The sequence below is a fragment of the Sinocyclocheilus anshuiensis genome, unplaced genomic scaffold (genome assembly GCF_001515605.1).
Source record: "Sinocyclocheilus anshuiensis isolate Anshui unplaced genomic scaffold, SAMN03320099.WGS_v1.1 scaffold179, whole genome shotgun sequence".
In the NCBI taxonomy this organism is placed as follows: domain Eukaryota; kingdom Metazoa; phylum Chordata; class Actinopteri; order Cypriniformes; family Cyprinidae; genus Sinocyclocheilus; species Sinocyclocheilus anshuiensis.
In genome coordinates, this window is record NW_015549577.1 from 1647773 (window position 1) to 1665666 (window position 17894).

Consider the following 17894-nt stretch of genomic DNA (forward strand, 5'->3'; position numbering starts at 1 on the left):
ACACACACACACACACACATACTTTCTCATCAGGAGATACCTCTTAAACTGACTACTCCACTCATGCGTTTGGTGATTCTCTCGGTTGAGAACACCACAGGCACTGAAGAGCCATTGGGCTGTAAAGCCTGTAATTCAATGCAATTCGATTCAATTCCATTGAGATATAGATTTCCACTGTTATCGAGGAACAGCAGGCCTCTGAGGTTACTATGACAACAGATCACTTCCCTTTTATACACATGAGCTCTGCTCATCTTCACAGGCATTATTTTCAAACTTCCTGAGGAGACCTCCAGCAGCCTGCCCCCGAACATCGACTACACCATTCGAATGAACATCGAGAATGTCATGCGCACCGACCGTGCAAGGAATCCCTTCTGGGTGAAAGATGCCTTCATGTCGTCAATGAAGACCCAGCGGTACAACCGAGGCTTTGTGTACCTGCAGGAGAGCATCGAGAGAGCCATCATCGAAATGCAGACGGGTAAAGCCATGGATGGGCCCGCGGTCCAGATGCAGGCGTTCCCTTATCCCTGCTACTACAAAGATGAGTGAGTGTCTGAAAAGCACAGACCCTACATACACACTGAGCATCTCATATGAAGACTGAGATGGTCACACAAGATGTGGTATCTGAACAGATAATCAACAGTTTACACCAACACTGAACATCTGCTCGTTTTGTTTATTAGAAATTTCTCTAGTAGGGTGAACATCTAGTATTACATAAAAAGAATGTATTTGCATTTGTTTAATGAAACAGCACTGCTTGCAAGGCAGCAAAACAATTTTGTAAGCTTAGGTTTAGCTTTGGTTCGGTGTAGATGAAGTGCTGGATTAGAGCTGTTGTCATGTCACTGAATTTTCTGTTGGCTGTGTATGAGAATCAACATAACTTAACAATAACATTTTTTTTTTTGTTGCTATGTAAAGGTGACTTTAGATGGTTTAGATGGTGGCTTTTAGATAGATGCCAGTGTTGTTATTTAAAAAAAAAAGAAGAAAATTATTACAAATATTTTTTGGTCTTTGAAGTACAGCTGAAATAAAATATAATTATTAGCTGAAAAAAATATACACTGTAAAAAATGACCGTGAATTTAATGGTAAAAGACTTTATTAGGAGAAATCTTGTCTTGGCAAGTTAAATTATTAAAATTACTAATACTAAAACTATAATAAATATAAATTATAGCTAAATAGAAATAATAAAAAACACAACTAATACAAACACAAAAATAAAAATGGCAACGTTACATAAAATTAAATTAACAATTAAAATGAAAACTGAAAATATAAAAAAAATCAAAGTAATAAATCCTATAACAGTATATTCATAATACTAAAATAACACTAATAGATGCTAGAATGAAAAGAAGGATGAATAAAGTGACAAGCTTTTCTCCATAGAAAATAGATTGCAAACCAAATTAATGTCTGAATTAGTTGCAGAAGATCATTGCTGTGGGTAATCAATTTAGACTTTTAATTACAAAATTAATCAAAGAGGAACTTGACTTAAGTTAGTCAGTTCATCAGTTCTTCTTTCTTCAACATTTGAAGTTATATAGATTGATGTGTAGAACAAATATGCCCTTCACCTGCTAATCTCAAATCTTTCTACCCCCCAGGTATCTCAACAGCATCTCTTTTGCCTTCCCAATGGCTCTCATGATTTCCTGGGTGCTGTTTGTCGCCCACTTTGTGAAGAAACTCGTCCACGAGAGAGAACTGCGACTTCATGAGGTATGGAACCAAAACATATTTTTTTCTTCAGTCCGTTCCCACAAACTTTAATTAGGTTTCTAAACTCCTTTCACTCTTCCCACAGTACATGAAAATGATGGGGGTCAATCCCATCAGCCACTTCTTTGCCTGGTTAATTGAAAGTGCTGTGTTCCTTCTGGCGACCGTCATCATCCTCACCATCATTTTGAAAGCTGGCGGCATCCTTCCTCACAGCGATGGCTTCGTTCTCTTCCTCTACCTTTGTGACTATGGCTTCAGCGTCCTTGCAATCAGCTTCCTGGTCAGCTCCTTCTTCGATAAGACCAACATCGCCGGGCTGAGCGGCAGTCTTATCTATGTCATCTGTTTCTTCCCCTTCATCGTGCTGATCCACTTGGAGGACAATCTTTCCTTCAGTGTGAAGAGCGCTCTGGTATGTACTGCATTTAAATCAGTTTGCAATTTAACATCATTGCACAGTCACATTGTGAAATATGTAAAAAGGCCTATTAAAGTTCACATATTAACACATGAGATAAATTACAAAAAAAATGACACTCAGTTTGACATTATAACTTCTGTTTGACATTATAATTTCTAAAACTTCTGTTGTAGTGGGGACCTTTTTGCATTTTATATTTTTATATTTAGAAATTATTTAGTATGTTTATTATTTCACTTCCCTCAATATAGGTTTCAGGTTTTACTGTTACTGCAGGGACCAAATATTCTCACACGCACAAAAGTCCCAAGAACAACATGTTTTCTCAGTAAATGCAGGAAGAAATTCTTTACGGATAATTCATTTATAAATCAAAGCCAGGCGGGACATTTAACAAAAGTCATTTGCATTCTTTGTATGGTGAAATTTAAGTATCATAACAGCTCCACAAGTGAAATATCACCCACAAATGTGAAACCATGTCATTCATAGAAATGTTAATGCGAACACCAGCAGAGGACTAGTGCGCAGGCTGTGGCAGCGGCAAAAAGATCTTTACATGTAATATTATGTCCATGAAGAGTGGGGTCATAAAGTTGCTTTGTTGAATTATTGCAGACTTGCATTTCCATGTTGGCATTTTCTTTGTTTTGATCTGTTTTTGTGCAAATAAGGTGAGTTAAAAGCACCGTTGAAGGAATTTACCTTGCCAATATTATTATATTGATATGGACATATATTCCACTGTAGTTTCATCCACACAAATAATACACAATATTTTGTTAAAAATAAAACAAATGCATTAGCATATTAACTACATTTTATGCAAGAATAAAGGAAGCGTTCACCCAAGAAAAATAGAAATTATTTATTCACCTTGCCATTCCAAACCTGTCTGACTTTTTTAAACTACTTATAACAACTCACCTTTTGTAAGAATGTAAGGTTTTGTAAGAAAGTAAGGTAAGTGACATGATGGTGAGTAAGTTATGACAGAATTCGATTTTAGGATGAACTAGTCTTTTAAAGGTTTTAATCCATTTATTCTCACTGCGTTTGTTTTTGGTCCACAGAGTCTCTTTTCTCCGACATGCCTCAGTTATGCCAGCCAGTATATCTCCCGCTATGAGAAACAGGAAGAAGGTAGGTTGACACAAACTTCTCAGACTGTCTGTAATTAGTGTTTGTTTGGGATAATTACATTGACTGAATGCATTGTGTACTTACACCTCAGGCATCCAGTGGAGCAACATGTATATCTCTCCTCTGGCTGGTGACACTTCCTCCTTCGGTTGGCTCTGCTGGCTGCTCCTCATTGACTCAGTAGTATATTTTATCATTGGAATTTACATCCGCATGGTCTTCCCAGGTATGTGTGAGCTGCTCAGTTGAGAAACTCAACCATTTTGTTTGTGTGGTTAGGTAAAAAGAAACAATATTCATTTTTACAAGTTGAGGTTTAATATTATCGTTTAATCCATTTCTCTCTTGATCAGGAAAGTATGGCATTGGTGTTCCGTGGTACTTCCCTGTGACTCGGTCCTTCTGGACAGATATGTTCAGCTGCTGTAGCAGAACACCAAAGAAAATAGGCAGAGGGTTGCTCTTTACCAACATGATGCAGGAACAAAACAGCACTGACAAGAGCAAAGGTATGTTACTACACAGTGCTTTGGAATACTTGATTCTGATTGGTCTGTATCAGCATTGAGGGGGAAAGTACTTTTGCATGAGTGCATGTCTGTATATTTGATAACTGTCTGTGGTAGTCTGTGGTGCTATCTTCATGTTTCTCATATCACTTTTTTTTTTAAACCAATGCAAATTAGATTAGTTAATTGGTGCAGTGATTACAGACTGAATTCAAAACAGAGGAAGACATGTTTTATTGTAGCTAAATATTACATAACAGTAGATTACCTGCACTGCCATTTAGAGGTTTGAGGTTAGTAAGATTTTTGAGAGAAGCTTCTTATTCTCACATAGGCTGCATTTATTTGATTAAAAATACAGTAAAAACAGTAATATTGTGAAATATTACAATTTAAAATACATGCTGTCGATTTTAATATATGTGACCCTGGACCACAAAACCAGTCATAAGGGTCAATTTTTAGAAATTGAGATTTATACATCATCTAAATAAATAAGCTTTCCACTGATGTATGGTTTGTTAGGATAGGACAATATTTGGCCGAAGGTGTCTGAAGGTGCAAAAAAAAAAAAATCTAAATATTGGGAAAATCACCTTTAAAGTTGTCCAAATGAAGTTCTTAGCAATGCATATTACTAATCAAAAATTACGTTTTGATATATTTACAGTAGGATATTTACAAAATATCTTCATGGAACATGATCTTTACTTTATGTCCTAATGATTTTTGGCATAAAAGAAAAATCAATAATTTTGACCCATACAATGTATTTTTGGCTATTGCTACAAATATACCCAAGCGATTTAAGATGGTTTTGTGCTCCAGGGTCACATATTTTAAAATGTAATATATTCATGTGATGACAGCTGAATTATTCAAATTTGCTGATTTGGTAATCAAGAAACATCTATTCTTACTATCAATATTGAAAACAGTAATATAATATAATGTAATGTAATGTAATATAATATAATATAATTTTATATTAAAGGGGTGGTTGACTGTTTTTTTTGTAGGCTTGATTGTGTTTATGGGGTGCAGTCTAACATGTGTTAATGCTTCGTTAAAAAAAAAAAACGCATTATTTTTCACATAATTTACCTTTATTCCACACCGCTCTGTCCCTTCTCCTCTGAACGCGCTGATCATTTCCTGCTTTTATGAAGCCCCTCCCTCAGAAATACACGATGGGCTCTGATTGATTAACTGGCCCAGTGTGTTGTGATTGGCTAAACCGCCCCTAGCGCGAGTCTAAACGTCCCGCCCCTCAACATAGCGGCATGTGCTCCGGTTGTATTGTAAACAATGACGTCGTCTATATTGCTTATCAATTTGAGCCATTAAACTGCCAGAATTTTAAAAGACGATATCTCCGTTTGCATTGAACTTTCAGCTTCGTAACTTTGCAGATATTGTTTATGATTAAACAGCAACATTACTAACTAACATTAAAAAAGTGAAATCGCAATCAACCACCCTTTTAATATTTTTTTGGAAACTGTGATACCTTTTTATTTTAGGATTCTCTTTGATTAGAAAATGCAAAAGAACAGGATTTATTTGAAATATATATATATATATATATATTTTTTTTTGTACTTTTTAAATGTATTTTCTATCACTTTTGAACAATGTAATGTCCCTTTATGAATAAAAGTACTATTTTTCTTTCAGAAAAGATAGAATATTACTGACCAAACTTATGAGCTTTTGATCTCTTATCTAACAAATCTGAGAGATTTGCTTCAGATTTATTTGCTCAAATATACTTGCACACTCTACCTTATTTGAAAGTGACACAGATTGTAACTGTAGGATAAATTTTAATCCTTTCCATTTCTGTGTGACATTTTAAAATCTTTGCTTCTCTTTATCTATGTTGTTTTTCCCCCCCTGTAGGTAAACGTAGCTTGGCGGATAATGGAGAAGACGACTTCTCAGGATTGCCTGTTGGAGTCTCACTGCATGGCCTGACAAAGACCTACGGCAACCGGCATGCTGTAGACAACCTAAACCTCTCTTTCTATGAGGGACATGTCAGCTCTCTGCTGGGTCACAATGGAGCTGGAAAAACCACCACTATGTAAGAGCATAAAAGCATCCTGCATCTTTAAAAAATGCCATTGGTTTTAATAAGCATAAAAAAAATTATATTTTTGTATTTTCTTGTTTCAGGTCACTTCTGACAGGGTTGTTTGCACCAACCAGTGGCACCATTGAGGTGTATGGGATGGATATGCAGACATCTATAGATGATGTGCGTAAGGAGATGGGCGTGTGCATGCAGTATGATGTCCTGTTCGACCACCTTACCACAAAGGAACACCTGCTGCTATATGCTCAGATCAAAGCTCCCCACTTGACCAAGCAGGAAGTGAACGAACAAGTGCGAAGGTAAGTTTCAGCACTCCTATTACAGTATGTTTTTATGTTGTTCTCTTACATTCCCTTAGAGAAATTAACTTTTTAGAGAAGCTATATGTTATCTTAACTCATATTGCATGCAGGTTTCCAATGTGCCCTTAATGGTGTTGGGGAAGCTACTTTAAACTACTTTAAAACTGAAGCTTCCCACACTACAGCCTACTCATAATTTAAAGTAGTTCAGCTGCAAAGTCAAACTACACTGATGCTTATTATATAAATTTTTTTTGATTCTTCAGCAGCATTAAACACAACATTTAGATACAAAAAAAGAGGACAACTTACATGTACTTTTTACATGTACTTACATGTATGGGTTGGTAAAAGTGTGTAGGTTCAAATCCCTCAATGGATGGTCCATGAACACACTGTGCCCTTGAGCAAGGTATTTTACCTCAAATCACTGTGGATACTGTAAGAGTAACAGCTAAATGAGAAATATGCATTAACATGGTCCCTCTTTTTCCTGTCTTAGAATCCTAATGGAAACAGACATGCATTCCCACCGCCACAAGCGTGTCGGCACCCTGTCAGGAGGTATGAAGCGGAAGCTATCCATCTCCATTGCCTTCATCGGAGGCTCGCGGCTGGTGGTGCTAGATGAGCCGACCACTGGGGTGGATCCTTGTTCCCGACGCAGCATCTGGGACATTGTCCTTCAGCACAAGCAAGGTGAAATCCCCTTGCAATTCAGACCTGGGTGAAAATAATCTCCTGACTTGTACCTGTAGCAAACTCCCCAAAGGACTTTGTTGTTATCGGGTATCTGACACTTGGTTTAGAATTTAATTAGGCTTGAATGGATTTTCTCAAGGTGCGTGCAGTCAAATCCAGACAGGGAAAAATCCAGACGCAGATGTAGTTACGACTGATTGTTATCCGTCATGCTCCCTCTGATGTTTAATTATCTTCCTCGGAGACAGTTAGTGAATTTGTCTCGAGCAAGGATTTAAGACCGTAAAAGAGGGTCATGTCAGATTCTCCTGTGCTATCTTTGTACATCAGCTCTTTGTTCAGAGCCTGTCTCTCTCTGTCTGGCTGTATCAGTGGATCTTTGATTTGACATGCCTCTGTGTTGGTTTTGTTTAACTGTCCAGAGCGTACCATCATTCTTTCCACCCATCACCTGGATGAGGCTGAAGTTCTCAGTGACCGAATCGCCTTCCTGGAGCGCGGAGGCCTCAAATGCTGTGGTTCGCCCTTCTACCTCAAAGACAAGCTGGCTAAGGGCTACAACCTCACCCTCACAAAGAAGGTACATTCCATGGAGTATGTCAGTCACTCCAGCTGAGCTCTTACTTGAGTTCAACCCTCATAAAAAGTACCATGGTAGTACTGGAGTACAGTACAATGGTATAAGATTAATACAAAGATACGGTGATATACCTGTACACAAAACGTTTGGGGTTGGTTAGATTTTTTCAATGTTTCCCTTTTTTCCATTTAAATATATTTTAAAATTCCTGTGATCGCAAGCTGATTTTTCAGCAGTCATTACTTCAGTCTTCAGTGTCACATTATCCTTCAGAAATCATTCTAAAGATGATTTGCTGCTCAAGTAACATTTATTATCAATGTTGAAAACAGTTGTGCTGCTTTATTTATATCTATATTTCATTTTTATTTGCTATATTTTTTGCGGAAACTTTGATCCAGTTTTTTTCAGGATACTTTGATGAATATAACTTTCAAAAGAACAGCATTTATTTGAAATAGAAATCTTTTGTAGCAAAATCTATTTATAAATTGTCTTAACTGTCACTTTTGATCAGTTTAATACATTTGCTTGAGTATTAATTTCTTTCAGAAATTAAAAATATAAAAAAAAATCGTACTGATCCCAAACTTTTATACATTAGTATATATATACAATGGTATATAATGATTATTGTATTCATATACCATGATATTACTATGGTAATATGTGTCACTGTGGTATTCCAGAATTTATATTTTTATATAATTTATAATAATAATCTATATTTTATATAATTTTACGTATTATCAACATGCATTTCTATGTTTTTGGTTCAGGTTCAGACTCTTGATTCAAACGAAAAGTTGAACATCGAAGAACTCAGGGCTTTCATTCAATCCTACCTGCCTGACGCTCGGCAGAAGGAGGGAGAGGTGGGCGATTTGGTCTATGCCCTCCCACCGTACACCCCCCAGAACGCAGCTGCGTACCACTCTCTGCTCACCGGTCTGGATCAGAATCTGGACAAGCTTCAGCTGGGCTGCTATGGCATTTCTGACACCACCCTGGAAGAGGTAATTATAAGATGTTATTATAAGAAATTATAAGACCCAGGTGCAGGACTGGATTATGGACTCGGCCAGTTCCACTGGGCTTCAGACTGCCTGCCCAGCGACCTTTAAAGCCTCAAGCAGTGCAGCCCAAGACTGCCAAAGGAAGCTGAACCATACTAGGTTCCCTGGGATTCTTGGCTCATAAAGTGCAAGCCTCACAATTTCACTCCAAAGATTCTAAGTAGGGCTGGGAGATATTTAATTATTGAAATGTTATTAAACGTATTGAAGAATAAAATCCATCTATAAACAGATTTGTGTAGGCTATTAATTTTAGTCATCTAATGCAGGGTTTCCCAACCTGACAGTCATGACTACCAGCTGGAGTTGCTGAGGCTTTTAAAGTTCTATTTTGTCTGTGAAAATTTGTTTACTTTCGTTCATCTTCAAAATGGAAATGTTTTTTAAATATTCTCTCATAATTTTTGTCCAATGTGTGTATGTGCCTGTTCACACCAAGAACAATAACTATAAAGATCATCGCTATTGTTATAGTTATCATCCTTGGTGTAAACAGGCTTTAAATTATGACAAAATTCAAATTTTTTATTGAACTTTGCCTTTAAGAAACAAATTGCATGCTGTTTTCAATATTCCCAAATCACAAATTGCCACTGGTTTCTACACATTCTTCACTGAAAAAAAAAAAACATGGTGTAGAGTTTACAGTCTTCGTTCAGAAATTGCTAGTAAATTGGGAACCTAATGTTAACCTAACAAAACCATAGGAAAACATTATTCAACCCTGTCCAAGTGCATTCAAAAAGACATTGTGTTTTCCCTCAGGTGTTCTTGCAGTTGACTCGAGACAACATGGAGCCTACAGAAAGTGAAACCTGGTCTGTATCAGAGTCTGTGATTGCGAATGACATGTTTGCGTCAAGAGACAGCATTTCTGACGATCTCAACAGCACGTACCTCGGAGAGAAAGCCAGTAAGTGGGCATTTATGACTAGTTTAGTTGCTTTCAGCAGTTTGTGGAATATTAGTTCCATGACCTGTACTTTCCCAATTACCCCTCGAAAGCTTTGAACTTTGAAAGCTCATCTTCAGAATTTCCCTGAATTGAAGCGGTTGAGATGATTGCCTCTGTCTCATGTGGCACACTCTCTTCTTCTCTCTTATAGGCCTCACTGGGACCTCAACAGTGCGTGGGCTTGCTTTGACTGTGCAGCGGGTGATGGCTATGTTGCTGAAACGCCTGCATCACTCCAGGAGGGACTGGAAGGGGCTGTTCTCCCAGGTGTTGTTGCCTGTACTCTTTGTAATTGCTGCCATGGGCCTGGGCTCCATCAAGAGCGATCTTCAGCACTTTCCTAAGATTGTGCTCTCTCCTGCACTATACCACATTGATGAACAGCATACCTTCTTCAGGTTAGACTCACTTTGTTGTGTAAATCGCCTATGATTCAAAATAGTTAGGAAATATGGGTACTGCTGAAATACCCATATTTTTAATTTGTTTTAGAGTGTAATAATCTATTCATTTACATTTATGCAATTTGTAGATACTTTTATCCAAAGTGACTTACATTGCATTCACAGTACACATTTCATCAGTCCATGCATTCTCTGGGAATCAAACCCATGAGCTTGCCATTGCTAGCACCATACTCTGCTGTTTGAGCTATAGGAATATTTATTCAAATTTAGTCTTGTTTTATATTTTGATAATCCACTTAAAAGAAGGTTGATAATGTTGTTAGGGCTGGGTGATATCGCAAAAAAATATGTATGGGATAATGTACTGTCATCTGGTCATTATTGAAAATATACCAAAAATAATTTTATGCTTATAACCTGCTAATTTTATTTATTTACTATTGGTTTGAAATTACCTAAAGGGTGATTTTTATAAATGCAAGTAAACTACAGTAAAATGTAAAATCTCAGAGATTGAGACATTTCTTTCTTCAGTGTTTTTCACTTAATGAACACAAGGAGTTCATTATATGTAATCATTTTTATTCATGCAAAAGACACAATAAAAAGCAGTATTACTCCATATACTGAATATTTTACTACAGATTTTCAAAGGATGTAAAATGCCTCACCAAGACGTGATGATGCTAACGAATCATTCATTGACTGATACAAAAGACAGATTCAACACTGATTATCTGATTTAAAAAAAAAATCCTTACTGTTAATGAGGTTTATGACAGAGATGCTTTTAAAATACCTCTCTTTATTATGGGTCACTGGCACACAAGTAGCTAATTTCCACATTTTGCTGATGCAACTAATGGCCAAAGAAAAGCACATAGAAGCATGTTGGTTAAAAGCAATATCAAATATAGTGTAAATATTCAATATTTCACCCAGCCTTAAACATTGCCATTGCACGTTCTCTTCACAGCAATCAGAATCCCGCCGCCAGTGGTCTTGTAGATTCCATGATGTCCAGTCCAGGCATTGACCACGTCTGCATGAGAGACCCCACAGATTCGTAAGTAATCATCCATATGTCTTAGTGATCCAGCACTCTGAGCTCAGTAATCAGACTGCAGGCCACTCTTAAGCCACAAGTGATTGCATATGACAGCATCAGCTCACCTAGGCACTGCAAATGGCTTTCATTTTTGCCGGCTATGATTTCAGCCTCTCTGATCTTCGCAGGTCTGTTCCTAAGCTCTGGCTGCCATCTCTTTTGCTGAGCCCTGGGACTCTGATATTCTGTCTGCTTGTATCAGTGGGTCTTCTCGTGTTCCTGGTCAATTTCATCACACTAATGTGCCACTTTTAGTTTTTCTACAGGGTATACGCTATTTTTCCATCTCTGCTCATCTCTTTTTCCTCACTCTGTAGCTCACTCACAAGCACTCTCTTGCTTTCTTCTCTGTTTTTCTATTTCTCTCTTTCACCCACACATCTGAAAGCTCTGCCTTTTGTAATTCCACTGTAAGAGCTTATAATAATGCTCCTGTATATGAGTGTAAATCTCACAGAAGAACCTCCCTGCACATATTTTTGTGAGATTCACCCAGGGATCATTTGCATTTCTCATGCATTTCCTGTTTAAAGGATTGATTTCTCACTGATACCTTCCAAATAATCATCACATTGTTCCTCTGCACAGAATATTGTATTCTTCTTCTTTTTGCTACAAGAAAACATTTATTTTTCTACAGGGTTTGCAAAGAGAGACCTACTATAGGAAGTGAGACCTGGATCTCCAGAGGCAACAGCTCTGCTACATTTACCACCTGCAAGTGTAGCAACCAAGTGCAGGTGGGTCAAACAGAGCATAACCATCGTAACACAAACAACATTATCACATATCCTCAATAATGTGCTTCTCAGCACATTTAAATATTGATAAAGATCATTAGTGTTTTGATAGCGTGAAGGAGATTGTTGATCACAGCAGGGTTGCACGCCCTTCAGAATTGATTTCAGAATGCCTTTTAAATTCAATTCCTGACTTTAAAACAAAGCACAACACAGAATGAAAATTCTAATTTAAGAAAGTGGAAACACAGAATGTTTAATAATTAATAATTAAAATTTAAAAAAATCCTATAATAATAAAATGAGAAAATAATGATTTCATTTTCAGTTTAAATGACATAAACAATATCATGAACAAAACATATGTTATTTACTTAAAAATATATTTGATAAATAATTCATGTTGACACATATAAAACTTGTATTTAAGAGGTGTTGTGTTTCTCCATAAAATTTAAATCGGTTGTTGGCTGTTTTTTCACAATATTCAACTTTAAGTTAAGAAAATTGTATTTAATTTGGGGAAATATGTCACCTGAGGAAAAAGTATTACATATAATGGAGTAAATAGGCCTAATTAGTCAAGTTAATGATGTAATTAAAAATTATTTGTCACCAAAATTGTGTTGATGTTGTGCCTGTTCTTCCTGTCATTTCAATTCAGTTTCCTGTGGGGCGTGGCCATTTCTACTCTTTGAATTTGAGAGCAAATTGTTACATTTTTCCCAATACTGTATCATGGTATTCTATTCAGAATTTCGCTCTCTTTTCTCTCCCTTTCAGTCATGTCCTGCATCAGTTTACGGACCACCTCAAAAAAGAAATCCATCATCCCAGATTGTCTACAACCTGACGGGCATCAACATAGAGGACTACCTGCTGGCCACTGCCAATGACTTCATCAGAAACAGGTGAATTTTATCGCTTGTAGCACTTCACAGCATTAAACTAATTTTGAAAGATAATTCCTTTATGTCACAAGTTCAAAATATGGTGAGATGGAATATTAAGGAATTTATGAACGGCTGGTAGGCTGATTAATAATTAAACAGGAAGCACTTCGGTTTATTCTGTCTTTACTGTGGCATTTCCGACCAGCTGACATTTTCCATCCTAGTCAAGTAGCACACAGCACTGGGGCGTGCTGCTGGCATGACAATACTTTATTACACCTAAAATAGTAAGGCTAGCATTTATTATTCATACATTGCTCTTCCAAAAAAAAAAAAAGTAATATAATATGCCTCTGTGTTGTGGTGAAAATAAATAGTAATAAAAAAGGCACATCACAGCTCTTGTAATAAATTGAATGAGAATTCAACAAAAACATTAAAGCTATTAATCAACAGTATATCAAGCAAAATGTCTTTAGTTATTGTTAAATATATTGATCTTTAATATGTAAAGAATATAGGAAAGAACATAAATTTGCAGGTAGAGTCCAATTATTCTAAAATAGTTTTTTTAAATCCTAGAATCCATGAAGCAAAAAGACCTACACAAATGCATAAATGGCATCAAAATAACCAGTATTGGGTTTAAACAGTGGCGGTTCGTGGGTTTTAAAATAGAGGAGGCACACTAATTGTATTAGTCTGGGATCCCTGCCGATTAAAAATACACATTCTGAGACATGAACTGAAATGAAGTGTGAATTTTATTAACATTAAATCGTCCTCCTCCCATTTTCACCTCAAAATTATGGGGAAGCTGTGCCTCCCCTGCCTCCCCCGACGAGCCGCCACTGGGTTTAAAGAAGTTTTCTGTTAATATCTGAGAGGAAAATTTGCATCCAGTAAATGTGTACGACATGTGAACAAAATGTTACACCAGCCAGGAGTTATGAGTTCTAACGTAAGTTATTTTGTGCTTTGTTTCAGATATGGAGGCTGGGACTTTGGAAAGCCTCTTCCCATTGATCTTAAGATGGACATGTTAGATGTGCCAGCGAACAGAACCCTTAGTAAGGTAATTTGGATGAGTGATATTACATCGCCACAATGGCAAAGTGGCTCATTGTCCCTACGTAGCAGTTTATGTAGACACTAACAGGCTCTGTTCCAAAACCAAGTAAGCTGCCACATAGGCAGCATTTTAATGCATCATAATCACCCTCCTGATGTGAAAGCTGTTCCAAAAGGTAGGAAGCATAATTATGTTGCCCTCTAAGATACTTTTTTGGCAAACTTTTAAGGCAATATTGCTTGCATTTGTTGTGAAAAAAAATACAAATCCTTTCAAGATGGCAAACGAAGCCGGAGAAAAGTTTATTCGGTACCAAAAAAGTCTAAGTACAAATATAGTGTTTTACCCAATATTATTATCCAGCTATTTTTTTTCCCGCCTATTAGAATATTGGGTTGTTAGTTTTCATGTCAAAGCAATGCAGCTCAGGACATTTTGGAACAGAGCCTTTACAAGGTGATTATAAGGGAATTGTTGTGCATTGTATTAATGTTTGTGTTCACACAGGTTTGGTATAATCCAGAAGGTCACCACACCATGCCTGCCTACCTCAACAGCCTTAACAACTTTATCCTGAGATCCAGTCTGCCACCAGAGAAACGACAAGAATATAGTTAGTTAAATCTCTCTCTCTCTAATACTGTACGGTTTTGTGGATTCTAGTTTTCTCTTAGAATCTATAAAGTTTATGCCGTTTGGGTTCAGTAATATATTTTTTAAAAGATATTAATACTTTTATTCATAAAAGATGCATTAAATTGATTAAGTATTAAATCAACATTTATAATGTTATAAAAAAATTCTATTTCCAATAAATGCTGTTCTTTTGAATTCTCTAGTCATCAAAAAGAATCCTGGAAATAAAAATCTGAGGAAAATATATTGTCGTTTCCACAAAAATATTATGCAGCACAACTGTTTTCAACATTGATAGTAAGGAGAAAGGCTTCTTGAGCAACAAATCAGCATACAAAAACATTTGACAAAATCTTACCGACCCCAAACTTTTGAATGGTAGGGTATATCTTGTAATTTTCAAGTTGTGTAACATATGAAATGTGTTTTGTGTCCTGAGTTAATGTGCACTTAGACTTGCATATCTAAAGTTTTGACTTGCCATGTAAGGTCTAATCCACTTATTCAGCTTATTTTGAGCAAGAGCCGCCCACTTTCTGAGAGACTGCAATGAACCCAAGCAAGTTATTTTTGCTTTTTGCAATAACTACTGGGTCCATCTAAAATATGCTTTTTGCAATTTTCTGAGATATAATCCTTCCCCTCTGAGGCTGAAAATAATGTAATTCCACTACCCTTAGACAGGGGGCAATGTGTCTTTTCTGTCTCCCGCCATGAGGCAGAGCGATCTGAATGCTAATTAGAGGTGCTGAGAACTGAAATGAAGGAATAGAGCTGGTCTTATTTCAACACTGCCAGACTGGCCCAGGCTGAGATTCACTGTCCGCCTGCAGGCAAGATTAATGCAATCCCACCAGTCAATAATGGAAAGGGGGGTTGCATTCATTCAGATGTATCCGGTGAAGTCATTCAGGGCAAAACAGAGCATAAATCCAGAAAAGGTTCATGGGAGGAGCAGACGGCTGGTCACGTGTTTGCTGGGCAACTGTATATTTTCTCATGTGCTAAAATCTCTCTTTACAGCCATCTCTATATCCAGCCACCCTTACCCTGGCCAAGTGCAAGACGAGGATCTCATGTAAGAACACACACACACACACACACACACACACACACACGCCCCTCTGTCTGGCAGCTTAAGCAGATAAAGTACTCTGTGGGACCAAATACAGACTGAGCATATTAGTAGGGCCAGTACAAAATCACAGACCCACTGGTGGGGAAAAGAAAGCAATCAGCCAAATGATGGGCTTTAGATAAGATATGCAAACATTGCTCTGACATTTTCATTCTAGTGGAGCACTTGAACTAATGTAATTTGACTCTTGTATTTACTCCTCTTTGATTTTTTTTCCTGAGCTTGGCTTATTGATTACTAACCCAATATAATTTGTGTTTACTCTGAAGGTGGTTCAGAGGTTAATTGATTCTACGTGGCCACCCAAACATGCTTGTATTTTGAACACTGGGCAATTTCAACCATGCCTAAATTTGAAAGACACGCTCAGTAAAATGAGCGCAATTGTTTCATTCTCTCAGCTGGGATGAGTCTGGCTTGATGCCTGCTACTTAGGCCTGAGAAAGGGATTTTTTGAGAGGGGAGAAAACATGCAGAGAAGGCAAGAAAATGAAGAAGAATAGGTTGGCTACTCAAGAAGGCCTCTGTGAGTAGCTGAAAAGAGCAGAAATACCAGACACATATCAAAAGCAAAGTCCCTTTAAGGCAAGTCAAGCACTTGGTGGGCATATTGATAACAGCCTCAGGCAGCTGTTTCAAGTACAAATCGAGTGCTGCAGGAATGACTCCTAAAACTCAGAATCGAGTTCGCATTTTTGAACTTCCAGTTTAAAGTCAATGTTTTTTTTCTTTAGTTTTTTAATGGGTTTTGGGTTAAATGGCTGAAATAAGGTCTGAGGTTAACAAAAGCTCAACATATTTTCATGTTTTATTCTACTAAATGTATACATCAGTAAAACCCCACTCATGATTTTTAAGCTTTGAAAAAGGCAGTTGCTAACAAGTGGCTAAATGAAACTACATCTACTCTATAGTGCGCTTTTACTGCCTTGTTGTATTTTTACTCATGGTCTTGCAAACTATTCTAACTCAAACCTTTTCCCAACTTGTAGATTTTAAATAAAGATTTGTTGGAAACGTAGTGGTGGTGAAGTCATGCGACTGTGGTATATTTTGTTTATAGCCTTCCTTTAACATTTTACTTCTCCCAGTTGTGTTTAGGCTTCAAAATTCCTTAAAGTTGTGCTCATTTGTGAAGATGATATTAAAATGAGAAAAAATACGTAATCCCTGCAGCACTTTATTGAATCTACTTCAAAATCTCAAAAACTGTCAAGATTATGTTTCAGTAACATATTTTAATGAGTGATTGCTAACCCTGTCTCATAGCTGATGAAATCGGATTGTCTGATGGTAGCCATATTTTTGAATTATAAAATTTGTTGTCATTTTTTTGTTGTCATTTGTTGTCATCTTAGTTAGGACCAAATCGATCTCAAGTGTTTTAACCATAATATAGCACCATTTTATCATGACGTTTGTCATTTTTATTGTGCCACCAACTGCCTAGAAAAGTTTTCTCTAAGTGAGAACGAATGTAATCAAAATGACTTATTGTATTCAGGAATAATAGCTAAAATAGGCCATGTCCAACAGTCTTCATTGGCCTCAGATGGCCACGTTGGATTCAAAGTAATGATGAGTGCTACAATACAAGCAAGTCAGCCTAGCAAGGATGCAATACAAAGTTCCAAAATTGTCCAGAAAAGTCTGAGCTGTAGAGAACCAGTACAATCTAGTTAGTTTCTAGCCCTTCTTATCTGAATATCAAGTGATCCTCGCTTCTGCATTCAGGCTCAGCTCTCTGTGTTATGGGTCTTCTGTCTTTCCCTGAGATCAGTTCATTCTTATTTGTCCTCCATTCTAGTTATTTTTTGGAGGCACAGTCGTTGAGAGCAGAGATGGGATGCAGAGGGGCAACATTAAAGGCAAAAGCTCAGCTGGTGTCTGGTAGAAGAAGTGTCCTGCTGAGACTGAACACTTGATCGTCTCTGACTCTGTCTTACACAATTCTCACAGATAGAGAGATCTTAATTCTTAGGGCTTTCATCTTTTCTCCTCACTGTGTCTGGTGCCGTTGTAAATGCATCAAGCTTGACTGAAGAGCAGTGTTAGGCTCATGTGAGAGACTGTAGGAAATATGAAGTGCAGTTTGTATTGTAAGGGTAAGACAAAATGACATGCATTTAAAAAGTTTCTCACTGCACTTGACCACTGCCGTAGAATATCTGGTGCTCTGCTGTTGTTGGTATAAAGTGTACAGATGTATTTCAGGTCTTAATGTGAACAATTCATTGTATTTTTATCATATAAATGCAACCCTGGTGAGCATAAAATACTTCTTTCAACAAATGTATGTATATATAAAATATAACAAACTAAATATATATATATATATATATATATATATATATATATATAT

General features: G+C 37.0%; 1 protein-coding gene across 1 annotated transcript in view; it reads left to right on the top strand.

The window, feature by feature from the left end:
• LOC107657499 (uncharacterized) overlaps nt 1-17894 on the top strand; it is a 76190-nt gene that overhangs the window by 47212 nt on the left and 11084 nt on the right. The window contains exons 46-64 of the mRNA XM_016445603.1: nt 266-554; nt 1635-1749; nt 1835-2164; nt 3247-3316; nt 3408-3542; nt 3670-3825; nt 5728-5911; nt 6004-6222; nt 6728-6924; nt 7350-7507; nt 8287-8523; nt 9349-9496; nt 9690-9936; nt 10922-11011; nt 11694-11793; nt 12577-12704; nt 13674-13761; nt 14266-14371; nt 15418-15472. Of these exons, the coding sequence (XP_016301089.1) occupies nt 266-554; nt 1635-1749; nt 1835-2164; nt 3247-3316; nt 3408-3542; nt 3670-3825; nt 5728-5911; nt 6004-6222; nt 6728-6924; nt 7350-7507; nt 8287-8523; nt 9349-9496; nt 9690-9936; nt 10922-11011; nt 11694-11793; nt 12577-12704; nt 13674-13761; nt 14266-14371; nt 15418-15472 (3052 nt within the window). The remainder of the gene's footprint in view (nt 1-265; nt 555-1634; nt 1750-1834; nt 2165-3246; nt 3317-3407; nt 3543-3669; nt 3826-5727; nt 5912-6003; nt 6223-6727; nt 6925-7349; nt 7508-8286; nt 8524-9348; nt 9497-9689; nt 9937-10921; nt 11012-11693; nt 11794-12576; nt 12705-13673; nt 13762-14265; nt 14372-15417; nt 15473-17894) is intronic.